Source organism: Zootoca vivipara, chromosome 8, assembly GCF_965207765.1.
Source record: "Zootoca vivipara chromosome 8, rZooViv2.hap1.1, whole genome shotgun sequence".
NCBI classification, from domain to species: Eukaryota; Metazoa; Chordata; class Lepidosauria; order Squamata; family Lacertidae; genus Zootoca; species Zootoca vivipara.
The window spans coordinates 2381646-2398128 of NC_142591.1; the positions used below are offsets into that span (position 1 = coordinate 2381646).

Genomic DNA, 16483 nt, shown 5'->3' on the forward strand with positions numbered 1-16483 from the left:
CGGGTGGCGCTGTGGTCTAAACCACTGAACCTCTTGGGCTTGCCGATCGGAAGGTCGACAGTTCGATTCCCCGTGACAGGGTGAGCTTCCGTTGCTTGGTCTCTGCTCCTGCAGAGTTCGAAAATTCAAAGTGCAAGTAGATAAATAGGTACCGCTCCGGCGGGAATGTAAACGGTGTTTCCATGTGCTGCTCTGGTTCGCCAGAAGCGGCTTAGTCATGCTGGCTACATGACTTGGAAGCTGTACGCCGGCTCCCTCGGCCAGTAAAGCGAGATGAGCGCCGCAACCCCACAGTCGTCCATGACTGGACCTAATGGTCAGAGGTCCCTTTACCTTTTTACCATGGTGTCCTCCTCCAGGGGTTGGAATCTGTAAATGCAGTGATATGATGGCTCCAGTCCTACCTGTGGGACCCTATCCAGGGAGGTCCTGCAATTCACCTGCATGGCACCTATGCTGTGGGGCCCTGAGTGCTCCATCTTGTTTCCCACTATATGAAGCCACTGGACATGTTGGTTAGGGGATTTGATTGCAGTGTCATCAGTATGTGGATGACCCCCACCTTTATTCCTCACACTCTTCTGAGCCAGGTGAGGCCATGCAGTTGCTGGATCATGTCCTGCTTGTGTGCTTCCCATAGGCATCTGGTTGGCCACTGTGAAACAGGATGCAGGACTGGTTGGGCCACTGACCTATTCCAGCAGGACTTTTCTTTGGTTCCTATTGCTTCAAGGCTGCAGCTGCTGCAAAATGCATCTGCCAAATTGTAGGCTGGTTCAGCTGCTTGGAACCATAGTCCTGAAGAGTTTGCATTGGCTGACTACATGTTGCTGAGCTTAAATCAAGGTTTTAGTGCTTTTGTACAAAGCCCTGAATGAATTAGGATCCAGTGATCTGAAGAAGTGCCTCTCCTGGCATTGTCCTGCCCTGGTGGTAAGGTGTGTGGCAGGCCCTTTATGTTGCTTCGACCCTAACTGAAGTCCAAAGTCTTCTTAGTGGTGACACCCTAACTGTGGAAGGTACTTCCACCCCTGAGGTACAGCTGGTGTGGGCACTGTAGTTTTCAGCACCAGCCCAGGGAGCCAACTTGAATATAATATTGGGGGGGGGGGGCAGGTAAGCCCTGCCTCACATAATTGATCACACGGTGTGGTACACACAGCATTTGAATGGCAATGTCCATCAACTGGGGGGAGCTGGCCTCCTCTAATATTTTATGGGGGGGACGAAGGGACTTTGGCCCCTAGGAGCTGGTTCCCATGGCACCAACTGAAAATCAATATATTCCTCCAGTCCTTTGATGGGGATGTGAGTAGATACAGAGCCACTCATTTTTATTATAGGGACAGGAGGAGATTCCATGAGTGTAAAATTTATTATTTTGCTGACTGAGCTTACTGTGCCGATTTGTATTGTTTGTTTGAATGTGATTGCTTGTCACAAACGGTGGGATATCTATTTTACAGATAAATAAAATGGGTTGAGAGCTTAATCAATGCAAATAAGAAATTAGAAAAGGAAATGTTTTTAATGTTTTGAGCTCGTAACATGTTGCAACAAATCATTGTGGAAACAGTGCAGATTACATTCTTATCTACACATATGTCTGCTACCATCAAGAAATATTTTAATTTAAATGAGTTAAATAAAATAAAAGTAAGCAACAATTAACAAAATTCATACTGTGTTTTAATGCATAAAAGATGTTCATGGGGTTCTTGTTAACTTTAGAAAGACTAGCTAGTGTAATTGAAGTATAACCACCTGGTAGGAAAATTTTGCAGTTAGCTGCCAAAAAAGACACAGACTCGGAGAGGACCAGGTGTTCTGTTAGGCCTTTCTGATTGTTATTGTGGCATAAACAGCATGGGTTCACAGTATGTTTAGGAGACTAGAAGCTGAGGACTTCCCCCCTAAAAATGATTCTTGGCTTCAATCAATGCCTCAGTTTAGTATACCAGTAACTCTGTATACTCTGGGACACGGGTGACGCTGTGGGTTAAACCACAGAGCCTAAGGCTTGCCGATCGGAAGGTTGGCGGTTCGAATCCCCGCAATGGGATGAGCTCCCGTTGCTCGGTCCCTGCTCCTGTTTTGGTCGGCCTGGTTAACCAATATCAGGAGGACAGGGCAAAGTTGTAAATTTTCCTTGCTCTCTCAGCAGTTTTTGATGCCATTTACCATGGTATCCGGACACGGGTGGCGCTGTAGTCTAAACCACTGAACCTCTTGGGCTTGCCGATCGGAAGGTCGACAGTTTGAATCCCCATGGCAGGGTGAGCTCCCGTTTCTTGGTCTCTGCTCCTGCCAACCTAGCAGTTCGAAAGTTCGAAGTGCAAGTAGATAAATAGGCACCGCTCTGGCGGGAAGGTAAACGGCGTTTCTGTGCGCTGCTCTGGTTGGCCAGAAGCGGCTTAGTCATGCTGGCCACATGACCCGGAAGCTGTACGCTGGCTCACTCGGCCAGTAAAGTGAGATGAGCGCGGCAACCCCAGAGTCATCCGTGACTGGTCAGGGGTCACTTTTACCTTTTAACTCTGTATACTACATTGGTTGATGCAGTAGCCTTCTTCACATGTCATGCTAAGGCAAACCAAACCATGGCTTAATACACACAGGCCCCAGGAGAAACCCACACTAAGTAATGGTTTAGCTTGGTGAGCCATGCAAGCCAGGCAATGTAAAAGAAAGCAACATTAGAACAGAAAAAGCTATACAGAACATGAACAGATCAGTAGCTCCAAATGGCTTAGATAGGTGAGCCAAGTGTTCCAAGGTTGTGTTGGCGAACTTCTGTATTCTCAAGGGCTGTTTTATTTTTAGGTAGCAGTCTAGAAACCCTATCACACACCCCATTACATCAATACTTATATTTGTGTAATTGCCAATAGCTTAGGTCTGGCATATAGGCTTTCTGCTGCTATTGCTGGTGAAGAGAAAATCTCAAGGTTGATTGAGCTGGGAGCACATTCCTTCATGGTCCCAGATATGATCAGTCAAATATTTAAAAACGAGAAGTGGGAGGTGGCAACTCACAGTGAATCATAACAGTCGCACCCAAATATAAAATCAAGGGTCTCTCAAATTTCTCCAACTGGCTTTAACCTAGTGGCATTCTTATATTTGCCCTTCTAATGGTTAAAAGGTATCCTTTGATTTCGAACCTGAATTGGTTACTGTCTAGTTCACAGATGGTGAGTCCATTGGCCCTTTCTGGCCCACAAAGCAGTGTTGTTCACCTTTAAAAATCAAATGATGTATTTTGGGATAGAGGAGTATATTTTCTTCTCGGGAGTCTGTCAAGGAAAATATATTGGTAATGCTTCCAAATGACAAATAAGCAACTCCATGAAACATAATCAACTTGTTAGATAGGTAATTAACTTGCTAGCGGATTTTGAAAAATATGTATTTCAGCAAGGCTGTTTAAAAAATAAAAGTCAAAGGTGTAAGATTTGGTTTCTGTTATATGTATTAATTATCATTCAATTATCACCTAGCAGGTTATTAAATAATAAACTATATAATTGCAGGACATGACCAGCAGTAGCTGTACATGCACTAATTTATCCTCAGTTTGCTTTAATTCTGGACCTTTGGAATGAAGTTGCATGCAGCCTTTTTCTGACAATGGGATCCTTTCAGCCTTGCATGAGAATCGACACCTGCTTTGCACATAGGCAAAGATTACAGGTACCGAATCCCCCTTAGTACTTGTATATCGGGGAAGTTACCATGGCATACTTCACAATCATGCTACCTAATTGAAAACTGTAGGTCACATTAAGATCTCACTTGATATGCCTTATGTGTTGGAAAACTCATTAATTCCCATCGCATCTTAGCAAAGCTTAATTTAACAAGCTGTTGTTTATGAGATATTAATACCATCATACGAAAGTCCCCCCTTCAGATTTAGAGGGTGCTTTTTTAGGAGGCTTGTGTGACAGCAGAACAGGCAAGTGATTGTGATTCTCAGATTTTTCAAGAGCACCTCTCCCCATCAGCTACTTAACTATTATATTTATTGAGGGTATATCATAGGAGCATTACGGATTCCAATCTTCTCTTTTTCACACTCATGGACTGTTTGGGGCAACTCCATACATTGTTGAACTACATGCATTTTATTCAGTATTAAATAGAGGTGGCCTCTTTGGGTCTTTATCCTTCCTTCCTACCACAAAGTGGACAGGTAAGTCCAGTCAAACTTGACTATGGGGTTGCGGCGCTCATCTTGCTTTTCAGCAGAGGGAGCCAGCACTTGTCTGCAGACAGTTTTCTGGGTCATGTGGCCAGCAAGACTTAACCGCTTCTGGCACAACGAAACACCATGATGTGTGCCAGAGCACATGGAAATACTGTTTACCTTCCTGCCATCGCAGTACCTGTTTATCTACTTGTGCTGGTATGCTTTCAAACTGCTAGGTTGGCAGGAGCTAGGACAGAGCAATAGGAGTTCACCCCATCGCGTGGACTCAAACTGCTGACCTGATCGGCAAGCCCAAGTGGCTCAGTGGTAAAAGTTATGCAGAGACATTGCCTGGCATAGTTCTTTGGGCTGGGAACCATTGTGGAAAATCCTAATGGCTTCTTGCTGTTTAAACTGAAGAACAAGGGGAGTTTGGGGGAAATCCTGTATTAGTGCAGCATGCTTTTGAGTAGTTGTTGGTATCTGTCTCTCTTGAGAAACAATGGAGTGAGCTTCCAAGAGTGAAGTCAGCACTGTGTTAGCAGCACCCAAGTGACCTCCCCATGGTGCAAGCCTGGTCAGAATGGGGGTAGCCAGGATTTTTGTTAGGGGGGCAGGCTTTTGTTGGGGGGGCAGAACCTCAGTTAAGTATTTTTATTGATTTGGGGGGAGGCTGCCCCCCTACACCCCACCTTGGTTACGCCCATGCTGGGCAATGTGGATGGAGGTCCTGGGCTGCTCAGATGACAAATCTAAAGGCTTCTTAGTACATAACCAATGGTACCCGAGGTTCCCAAGTGCTCATATTTCCGGGAAATTAAGTTGGTTGGGTCCAAGCTGGCAGTTGTGTGGAAGATCCATGATCAGGATATTTTGTTTTAAATAATAATAATAATGAGCTATGGAACAATGCTGATGTGAAGATCAAAGAAACAATGGGAGAGAATCAGGGGTGCCTTAGCCATAGAGGCCACAGGTACTGTAGCTATCTTTTCTCCCTCTATAGTAAATAGCAGCTTCACCTGAGCAGCGCAGTTTAGATCAAAGAAATAGTTCTATGAGTCCCACTCCTCTATATTCAAAGCAACCTACTGAATCAGTAGAGCGAGAGATCTAATCACTGATATCCCGTATCATATATTGTTTGGTCATCAGATCTTTGGGCGAGTGAAAGGGTGGGCAAAGATTTTTATTAGCAATAATTTAATGCATCCCCGCGACGGGGTGAGCTCCCGTTGCTCGATCCTAGCTCCTGCCAACCTAACAGTTCGAAAGCACGTCAAAGTGCAAGTAGATAAATAGGTACCACTACAGCGGGAAGGTAAACGGTGTTTCCGTGTGTTGCTCTAGTTCGCCAGAAGCGGCTTTGTCATGCTGGCCACATGACCTGGTAGCTGTATGCCGGCTCCCTCGGCCAATAACGCAAGATGAGCGCCGCAACCCCAGAGTTGGTCACGACTGGACCTAATGGTCAGGGGTCCCTTTAATTTATATAGGACATTAATATACTTTGACCCAAACCTGAAAGTGTGAATGGAGCAGGGGGGGAATTTGGGGGGGAGTGACCTTTACCCCTCAAACTAATTCTTAATTTCCTATTTCAGATAAGTTATCTAAAGTTGCAGATAAAGAGTGATTGTGTTAGAAGCTTCTTAGAAAAATATTAAACAACCTAAAGAAAACAAATCTAAAACTATTGCAAAACCATCTTATTTTTCCTGTATGTAAACTGCAGAATGATTATGTGGTACAAAGAGAGCAAGTCATTACTTTTTGCGTTGTTATTAAGCTATTGTGTTATCTGTTAAGCACTATCAAATTGCACTCATCCCAAGTGCATACAGAATTCCCCCAAAAGATTTTCAGTTAAAACTACACAGCTGTGGTTGCTATTAGACCATAACCAATGTTGTGTACTTTGCATTCAAAGTTTCACATCTAAATAACCTGTGAAGGATACTTTATAAGAATATGACATGGTGAATTTGTTTACAGTCTTCTGAATGCTGTAAAATTATGTTGAAATAATGTCCACAGTCTCTCCAATACCTTTTGTTTAAATTATTGAAATATTCAGTCATGTTAATGTTTACAGGTTAATGTGGTATCATTCTTCTTTGAGTTTTCTGCCTTTCATATAACCATCATAGTTTTGTGAAGTTTGTGACTGCAATCACGTATTTAAACTACCTGTGTTAAACAGATTTGTTAATTCCAGTATTCATATCTAAATGGCAGGTATTTGGAGAGTAGACTTAAAGTTCATGTTGTCCCACACAGCATGACTTTCTCCTCTTTCCATTACACTTGTCTCACTTTCTCCTCACTAATCTGTAAAAACATAATGTATTCTTCATCACAAGGGTGCCTCTAGGCATCATGTGGCTTAGTGGGGAAAATACTTGCTATTCTTATTCCAGCAGACATCAACCCACCTAAAAAAAGTACTGCTGTGAGAACCATGGGTAATATTGGGTGATGGTTATCAATAAAGTTAGCAAAGAGTAGACCTTAGTTTGTCTCTCTGTTACAGAAAACACTATAAAACTATCTGTGTTCTTAGTTACTAAATGTCTACAAGACTAGTTATGTGGCACAGAATGGTCAGAAACCAGGATAAAACATTAACATGTTAAAGAAAGGGGGGATAAGAGGAATTGGGGAGCGTTGGTGTTGCATGTTGCTCCCTACCTTGTGAGTGTGCAGGAAGGCTTTATTCAAATTGCTCTTTAATTGGAAAACCTCTCTGCTTTATGGTAAAAGAAACTGATCAATGTATGCAAACATCTAGGTATTCAGCAAATTTGTTGATTTCCAAATATTGTCAGGAAGGGATGCAGTTGCTCATCATTTTTTTACTCATGAACATTTTTATATGCTTTAACATTATTAATTTTATTACAACTTGAATTAATTTGCCAGTCTTGCTGCCTTAGGGTGCATTGTTTAAATTATACATGAGCATCTCCTCCATTTATTATGCTGGATATGAAGTCTTTTTCATAGGATTTTATTAGGCGCAGCATGAAAAGAATTTCCAGTTTATCTGCCTCCGTTGAACTGAGCCCATGAGCAGACTGCATACTACAAGGGCCAAAGAGGAATTGAGAGTGGATGGCAGGTCCACAGAGGTCCACAGGCTCAGGTGGTTTTCAGCCATAAGTTTAGCTTAGCTCTTCCAGTAATTTGTCACGCCTTGGTCTTCTCCTGCTGCGCCAGCACGTGCCAGCTTAGTGACAGAAAGTCTGTGCACCAGACGGCCACTCAGGCCTAACATCCTGCTGTTCAGGACCAGCGGCTTGCTGCGTCAGTGTGGAATAGAGAGCCCTGGCAACAGCCAAGTGCTGTGCAGAATAAGCATGTTCATAATGAGATGTGAATGGCATCAGTCAGTCCCTTTAGAATCGGTGCTAGGCGTGTGCCTCCTCTCATAGGAAGTTGGGGAGCCTATTCATTAACAAGAGTCACCAGGAGTTCAGCCTGTAACAGTGAAGCAACCCCAAATCACTGAGGCTAATGCTTGAACTGTCTGGAATGGGTTTTGAAAGCAGAAAGCATATAAAAATGTCATCAGGTACATTTTGCAAAATGCCATGCTCACTTTCATTCCTAAAGACACAGAGTTATTTGAAATACGTTTTCACTTTGGGGGCCTTCCATGTCAGGTTCCTTAATGTGGTGGTCAGTTAACTTGGATACTATAACTGAAACGGACTGCTGTGATTGTCCTCAAGGACATACCTTTGAAGCAATATATTATTGCTTTGTTAAAGACTTGCATTCAGTGTGCTACATTAATGATAATGACACTTTTCAGTTCAGATGATAGGAGTCACATAAAACTAAGCTCTTTTCTCATATTTAAAAATACTAGGAAACTCTAGAAACTTGTTCTTAAACTGAGTGACAGGGAATGACATTTCATCCTGGCTGAGTGTTTGAATTCACAAAGTTGTATGTGAGATACTTCAATCTGTTGTAGATTTTTTCAAAATGTTACCCTGTTGTTTGAAGTGCATGATTCACCTTCAAAGAAAACAGAAGCTGCACACAAAGAGAGAGATTTGCTCTCCCCTCTTCGAGAAGCTATCACAAGCAGGGGTCCTATTAAGACAGCTGGAAAGTTGCTTCAGCTTGTTACGCTTGTAAGTTTTATTGGTGACTGGTTTTTGATTATGCATTTGAATGGTGTGTGTTCCAGGTTGCCGAGTTTTAATTAAAAGGCAATACTGTTGGTTTTAGATGCTTTGTTGTCAGCATAATTAAGACTGAAGTGTATACACGCTCTACTTTTTTTAAAAAAAGAATTGAATCCATCAAGAAATAAGAAATTTCAGATGCATAAAATGAATCCTCTGAAAAAGCTTTAAATATGACTTTGTTATACTTTAGTATACTTCAATATTCTTAGGAATAATAGGTGTTTTCATACTTTAATTTTTCTCATCCTTTTCTTTCCTATGATCTGTAGCTCAAGTTTAAATATATTTACATTTTGAAAAAAACAATCTATTATATAGGAAAAATATATGTGGGGCTTCTATTGAGCTTATTGGCTATGGCAGTTTTCCTCATGGTTACATAATTATTTTCATTTCTCATTTATAAAGGTCTCAAATTTATTTTGTCAATCAGCCTTTTTAATGAAGAATGAAAAAAATACTACATTCATATAGTGCTTTTATTTAGCTGTCAGAAAAATGTTTGGGTGGTGGTTGTTTTTTGAGAAATACATTTTATTGAAGTCCTTAGAATCTTGTAGCTTTGTCCAAACCCTGACAACTGTGGCTTGATTTTATTTGGAAAATGCATAGGTTGAATATACAATAAGTTTGTTTGGCTTTGTATCTGTAAGAGTATGCATTTCCTTAACCTGTTTCCAACAGTTATGAGGAAAGAGCTCTGTATCTTGAAGCAATAATCCACAACCACAAAGAAGCAATGACATTTGAGGATTTTGCTGCTCAGGTCTTCTCACCCTCTCCCAGTTACTCCCTTAGTGGATGTGGTAAGTCTCATCATGTTGTTGTTTTTATTATTATTATTATTATTATTATTATTATTATTATTATTATTATTATTGCCACTGAGAAGCACTTGAGCAGCAGATGTACACCTGCTTTTCACTGATAAATGGTTGCAAATTTAAGAAGAGCTTTCTCCCTCTGAATTAGCTAATGAATATCAAAAGAAATGATGACATTCATTTTAATTTGTTTTGCATCAGAGCTGTTCACTCAGTTCCTTTCTTCAGCTATCCTGTTAACCCCTGAATCTAGCAAGGTTAATGAACTTTCTCTCACTAATGTGTTCTGGTTCATTCAGGAGTGTGGGCTTCTTGCTGAGCTGAGAATATGTTGTGGAAAAGCTATTCGTGAATCAGTGCATACTAATCGAAAAATAGCTCCTCACAGTAGAAGCCATTGCTACTAATGCTAAATGGGGATTATGCTTCTGCAGTGCTCGGACCAAGGATTAACACTGGCGGGGGTGGGGTGTAAGGGCAGTGTTTTGTCAGACAATCATAGTGGCAGTATGTGTGCATTCTACACATCACAAAGCTTTCAAAGTTAGTTAAATGAGTTTATTTTAATTATATTTACATGTGTGCTTTTTAAAGAAACCTTTTGTTTTGAGGGTTCATTTCATAATCCATTGCTGTCGTGTACAAGGAGAACACGAGGTTAACCAGATGGATTTCTAAACATAAATTCCTTTATTCCCTGTTTATACCCGTTTTGTGAAACTGACTCGTTCTAATTATATTATGATGCTGCATTGGATTGTTGATGGATTATCTCAAACCCTGGTGAATGTTCTGCGTGTCTGTTTTCTTTCTCTCATTCTAACTGATCTTTATATCTGAACTAAGAAATATAACAGAAATTAAATTTACTGAAATGAATCACTTGACAAATAGAATCAGACACGCATCACTGTTTAACATTACTGGCTTCAGTCCTTGAGCTTTTCGAGCTTTGTTAAGAGATAAGAGGTATTTGCGTGTACTTGTCCTGGTCGCCAATAGCAGCAGGCAGAAGGCTTTGGAGATAAGCAAGCTGGCAGAAGCAAAGAGGAACCAGTGCTATTTACATAATCACACCTCTGCTTCCTGGAGAGGCGTCAAGAGACAGGAATGGCCTCTATTGATCTTTGTTGAACTGGAATACTAAACAACATTAGAAAAGCTTATAAGTAAAGCTTTGATTAATATTTTCATTATAAAAAATGTGGAGCAGCTATGAAATAAACCACACACTCAAATACTCTTGAGACAAAATTGTGTCATTTGTTGCATAAAAGTATCATTCTTCTACTAATTTGGATATTATCAAGAAATTTAGCTGGTTATGAAATTGAAAATAATAACAGAAAGCTTTGGTTTCTTTTTTTAAAAAAAATCACCTACTTTAATTCACTTATCATAGCTACCTTTGTGTAATTCTAGCATGTATTGGACATTGTGAAATAATAAAAGTAGATTCATTGGGGTCAGTGAACTAAGAACCAGTCTTGCATCCTGCTTCAGATTAATACAAGATGTTAAATAACACACCTGTGTGTTTTGTATAATTCCCTTTTGCTGTTCTGAGGTTTAAGGAGCTGATCCTTATGCCTTAAATGTTTAATATCCCACCAAATCAAGACTTTACAACAACTTGCAATTTATATTTTAAAATAATTCAAAGTGCAACAATGTTATGAAAAGATAACTAAAATAGCAGCACAAGCCAGCAGCATTAAACAGATTTAAAGAAGATTAGAAGTCTGGCACCAGAAACACATAAGGATTTGGCTCTGCACGAATCTTGCTAGGGAACAAATTCCAGAAATGGGATGCGCCACTGAAAAAGGCCAGTTTCTCCAGTTCCATTTCTCATCTGCAAAGGCAGAGCTGGAGAACACAGGATTGACAATGACTTCAATATTCAGGTGGATTCCTATGGCATTAGAGGATCGTTTAGATACGCATATCCTAAGTCATAACCAGATCCTAAATTTCAGGGTTTCTAGAGCAATAGAGGTCAAAGAGAACAACAATTACCAGACCTTTAGAAGGCATCTCAAGGCAGCCCTGTTTAGGGAAGCTTTTAATGTTTGATGGATTTCTGTATTTTAGAATTTCTGTTTTGTTGGAAGCTGCCCAGAGTGGCTGGGGGAACCCGGCCAGATGGGCGGGGTATAAATAATAAATTATTATTATTATTATTATTATTATTATTATTATTATTATTATTATTATTAAAAGGGGGTGTTCAAATGCAGAAATTTAGCTGCATCTAGATAAGAAGCTATTTTATAACTGAAGTCATAAGCTTTTTTTCTGAACTCAAGTTCTGAAAGTATAATGAAGAAATTCAGTTGAGCAGTTAAATTTGATCCTATAAAATTCTAATCCATATGTGTGCCTTCATTTAACTTCATTTTGTAAGACTGTTCAGTGCTTGGTGGGCTAAATACAACCTGCCCAGCCTGACCTGAGGGGTGGAGAGAGGCTGCAGGCACAATGCTCCTAGCTGCAGCTCCTCCATCCCCTGTGTCAAATCTGGGAGGGGGAGGAGAGGCTGTGGGCGCGTGAGTGGCTCCTTCTGAGCCCCGCCCCCTTGGGGCATGCCCTGCCCCTACCCCTGGGCGGTGTTTGGACACACTCCACCACTGGCTAAATATATACGTAAACAGCATGGTGGAACCCACTTGCGTCAGAAATAGGAGGATAGCTTAAAATGCACATGTATTATGTAGAAGATGCATAAACATTTCTCTATGATACATGATTTTAGTGTTTTTATATTTGACCCAGTTAGTTGACTATATGCTAAATATGAGTTAGCATAGCAGTGCAAAGGGAATACTAAAAAGGATAATGCAATTCTAGACTGCATCAACGGAAGTCATGGTACCACTCTATTCTGCCCAGCCCATTGGGTTTAGCTCCCATAGTAAAAAACAGTATTTGTACTATAACAGCTAATACACACATGCATAATTGTGTAGTTGTGGTAAGCCTTAGTAACCAGAAACAATGTTCCATAAAAGTTCAAATAACTCAACAGTAACCAGATGTTGTTAGCGGGAGTTGCTGGAGTTTGTAATCGAAGTATGTCCAATTGTCAGGGATGCTGAATGTAATCCAACAATATCTGGATTGTAATCCAGATTGAAGTGTTGTCAAGATGCAGATGACACCAGCCTCCATATCTCTCTTCTATCTGAATTGGGAGAAGTGGTTGAGGTTTTAGGCTGCTGTTTGGATCAGGCAATGGGCTGCATATAGGCCAATAAATTGAAGCTGAATGCTGAAAAGACACGGGGGTTCTGTTTTCTGAGTTCTCTTGTTTGCAAGATGGCGGGACAGCCTGTTCTGGATATACAGCTACACCAGGTCTGCCATCTATAGCCCCTTTTGGATAGGAATGACTTTGTCACTATGCTCCATGCGCCGGTTAGATTGGATTTTTGCAGTGCACTATATGTGGGGCTGCCCTTGAAAATGAGTAGGTCCAAAATGCAGCCACCAGAATACTGGCTGGGGTTCCATTTAGATAACATATGAACCATGTTTTAAAACAACAGCAATGGTTTCCAGTTTGTTTCAGGGCCTAATGCAAGGTGCTCATGTTCATGTTTAAAACTCTTAAGTCTCAGGCCTCAAATATCTGAAAGATATCCTTCCCTACAGACCGTCTCCGGTCTTAAGGAGGCTCTCTTTGTAGAAGCTCAGGGAAGAGGGCATCCTCTGGTAGCCCTCAGAAGTGGAACTCCCTCTCCTCAGAGGCGTGTCTGGCAACTTCACTATACTGTTTTTGGTGAATGTGAAAAATACACCTCTTTAAGCCAACCTTTGGCACCTGAGGTGTATTTTTTTAGAACCCACCCTATTTTTGTGATTGTAAGTTACTGTATACTGTTTTTAATATTGTATTTCACATTGTTGTAACCTGCCCTGGAACCTTAGGGTGAAGGGATAACAATATAGCAGGGGAAGGCACGACGTTGGCTACTCCTGAAATAACTTGATGCAGAACTACATAATAGAACATTTTAACCTAAAATTCATGTGCCAGAGTTATGTGGCATCTAAAAATCCATATCCAAAAACACATTTTTAATATGTAAATTGTAGTTGGTCCTTCAGAGGGTTAACTGAAATGGGCACACTTGACTGCTGAGAGGACTGATCTAATCACAGTCCTATCCAAGTGCATCTGTTCATCATGAGGTCATTCACGTGCATGCTAATGATTTGAAAAATAAAGAATAATGCTCAGAAAAAAGAAAGCTAATGCAACTCTCTTGCCAGTTACACGCTCAGACTGCTGTCACCAAACTTAAGAAGAAACTGTGGAATTCACTGTAATTTGCTGATAAATAATTTGTTTACTATTTAAATAGCATGGCTGTTTTGTGGATCTGTGGATATCACATAGAACAGGGGTAGGCAACCTAAGGCCCAATCACCTTCTCAATCCAGCCCACAGATATTCCGGGAATCAGTGTGTTTTTACATGAGCAGAATGTGTCCTTCTATTTAAAATGCATCTCTGGGTTATTTGTGGGGCCTGCCTGGTGTTTTTACATGAGTAGAATGTGTGCTTTTGTTTAAAATGCATCTCTGGGTTATTTGTGGCGCATAGGAATTCATTCATTTTTTAACCCCAAAATATAATCTGGCCCACTGTCTGAGGGACAGTGGACCGGCCCACGGCTGATAAAGGTTGCTGACCCCTGACATAGAACGTTCATGAAGATTTATGTTAAATGCAAATTTGATTGTCCAGATTTACGGTAGCTAATTTTCCCCAAGATCAGCTCTTTGTATAAACTAAGCATGTTGATGGGGAGTGATAATGTGCCCACTGGCCCTGCTCCTGACGTTGGATGCCATGGCCTTCATGTCAGTGTGGATGTTGAAGGATAGGTGTGTGTTGGTGCTCATATTGTTTTGCAAAGTATAAATTTGGAAAACTCAGTTTTAAATGTAAACTGAAACAAATTTCTCCCCCATCCCTGCAAGCAGTGAATGTGCCAACTCAAATGTGCTGTTTATGGCATGGTGCAGTCTTCTCATGCAAGTGTGTTACCGGTATCTCAAAATTTGCAGTGGGGTCTATTCATAAATCCCATCTCTCCATTAGGATTATACAGTATCATAGAGAAAGATTCTAAATTTTATGCTTAGAGTGGGGCTTCAAGCACACCATGCGAATGTTGAAATAGTGGTAGGCAGGTAGTATATTTGCACAAGGAGTTACCACATGTGCAAGAGCTTTTCCATTTGTTTACTTCTCATTTTTCATTATTCTCATGAGGTTTCAGAAGTACATGGGATCAGTGTTAAGCAAGATGATGGCCAATAAATTGAAGTTAAGTCCAAACAAGATACCTAACTTAGATTTGATGGTGGTATTTAGTCAGGAGATGCATTCCCCCAGAAAGAGCAGATCTGCAGATTGGGACTATAGCTTTATTGCTGGATGCCAGAATAGAATGCAGAAAGTCCCAGCAGCTTGGTCTGGTTTGCCATATGTGGTTTCTCCTGTACAGAGGCATAGCGTGGGGAGGGCTGGGGGAGCCGTCGCCCCAGGCACAGTTTTTGGAAGGGCGCAGAGCATTGTGAGCCGCTGCATCCTTCTTCTTTTTTTTTTTTTTAAAATATTTTTATTAATTTTCCAATTAAAACCAATTATATCACATTCAATATTTCAAATTATACACATATATATATCAATCAAACCGAATGTTATGCCAAATCATCTAAATAATTTATTTTTGGGTTCCCATGCTTCAAGAAATTGGGAATTCCTCGCAACTGTCCACTGCCGTCTTATTTCTAAAGTTCAAATCGTCCTCCAAGCTCATAATATTCCAAATCTTCCCCTTACAGTCACCTAGATGTTTTCCACTTTCATCCGATTGTTCCAGCTGCTGAGATAAATGTCAAACGAAGTTTCACAGATGTTCTTTCTCCTGTGTGAGTTAATCAGTCCAGCCTCCCCATAAATCTTCTTAGTGGAGCTCCCTGTTGCGACGGAGTAGCAGCGCCATCTTAAAAGGCTCAAATCACTTTCATTTTCTCTCATAGCCATGAAGATTTACGATTTATTTATCTTTATAGAATTTACAGCTTTTTCAGGCAGGAGACCCAAACATCCAACCATGAACTCTTGGTAAATTAATGGATCTCCTTGCCCTATAGCTGAACTTAGCTTCAGGTCGCTGCTCCAATTTAAAGTGCGTCACAGCTCATAAATCCTCCGAACGCGTCCAGAACTCCTTCCGTCTGACTAGGGGGGGGCTTTTCTCATCGGCAACTTCACATCTTTAAGAAATATGCTCAGTAACAACAGCTAACAAAGTTCAACTCACACAGTCTTTTGCTTCTCTTTCACTCCAAACAAGCCAGGACATCGCGTCCGGGAAGATACGAGGCAAGCCGCTGCATCCTTCTTAGCTGCCCTCCAGCTGGAGGGCACCCAAGACGAGCACAGCAGCCCAGGTGCCCTGAAAGCCCAGCGCCACTCGCAAAAGCAGCACAGGGCTGGACTCACAGGGTGCCTGAACTCCTATGTCCCCCAGCTGCCCTCTGGTGGCCGAAAAGGATACAACAGGCACGTGGGTTGCCATCTGATAGCAGGGCGCCAAGAAAAAAGGCCCTTTGGTTATGGAGTCCACCCAGAAGGTTCATTGGTGCCATCTTTGGTATCTCTTTTTTGCTCCATTTTTAAAGCTGAAATTAACTGAGATGGATTTTAACTGACATTCTAAGTGTACATCTACTGTGTTTAAAAATCACTATTTTCTTGTTAACAAACCCTAATAATATTAATAATTATTAATAATTATTAATAATAATAATTTATTATTTATACCCCGCCCATCTGGCTGGGTTTCCCCAGCCACTCTGGGCAGCTTCCAACAGAAAAATAAAATAAAATAATTGATTAAACATTAAAAGCCTCCCTCTACAGAGCTGCCTTCAGATGTCCTCTAAAAGTCTGGTAGTTATTTTTCTTTTTGACATGTGGTGGGAGGGCGTTCCACAGGGCGGGTGCCACTACTGAGAAGGCCCTCTGCCTGGTTCCCTGTAACTTGGCTTCTTGCAGCGAGGGAACCGCCAGAAGGCCCTCGGCACTGGACCTCAGTGTCCGGGCAGAGCGATGGAGGTGGAGACACTCCTTCAGGTATACTGGACAGAGGCCGTTTAGGGCTTTAAAGGTCAGCACCAACACTTTGAATTGTGCTCGGAAACGTACTGGGAGCCAATGCAGGTCTTTCAAGACCGGTGTTATG

At 41.3% G+C, this 16483-nt stretch overlaps 1 protein-coding gene across 6 annotated transcripts in view; it reads left to right on the forward strand.

The window, feature by feature from the left end:
- RALGAPA2 (Ral GTPase activating protein catalytic subunit alpha 2) overlaps nucleotides 1–16483 on the forward strand; it is a 187340-nt gene that overhangs the window by 155326 nt on the left and 15531 nt on the right. For all 6 annotated transcript variants that reach the window (XM_088675912.1, XM_035101980.3, XM_035101982.3 and 3 more), the window contains one exon: nucleotides 9079–9200. In XM_088675912.1, the coding sequence (XP_088532038.1) occupies nucleotides 9079–9200 (122 nt within the window). The remainder of the gene's footprint in view (nucleotides 1–9078; nucleotides 9201–16483) is intronic.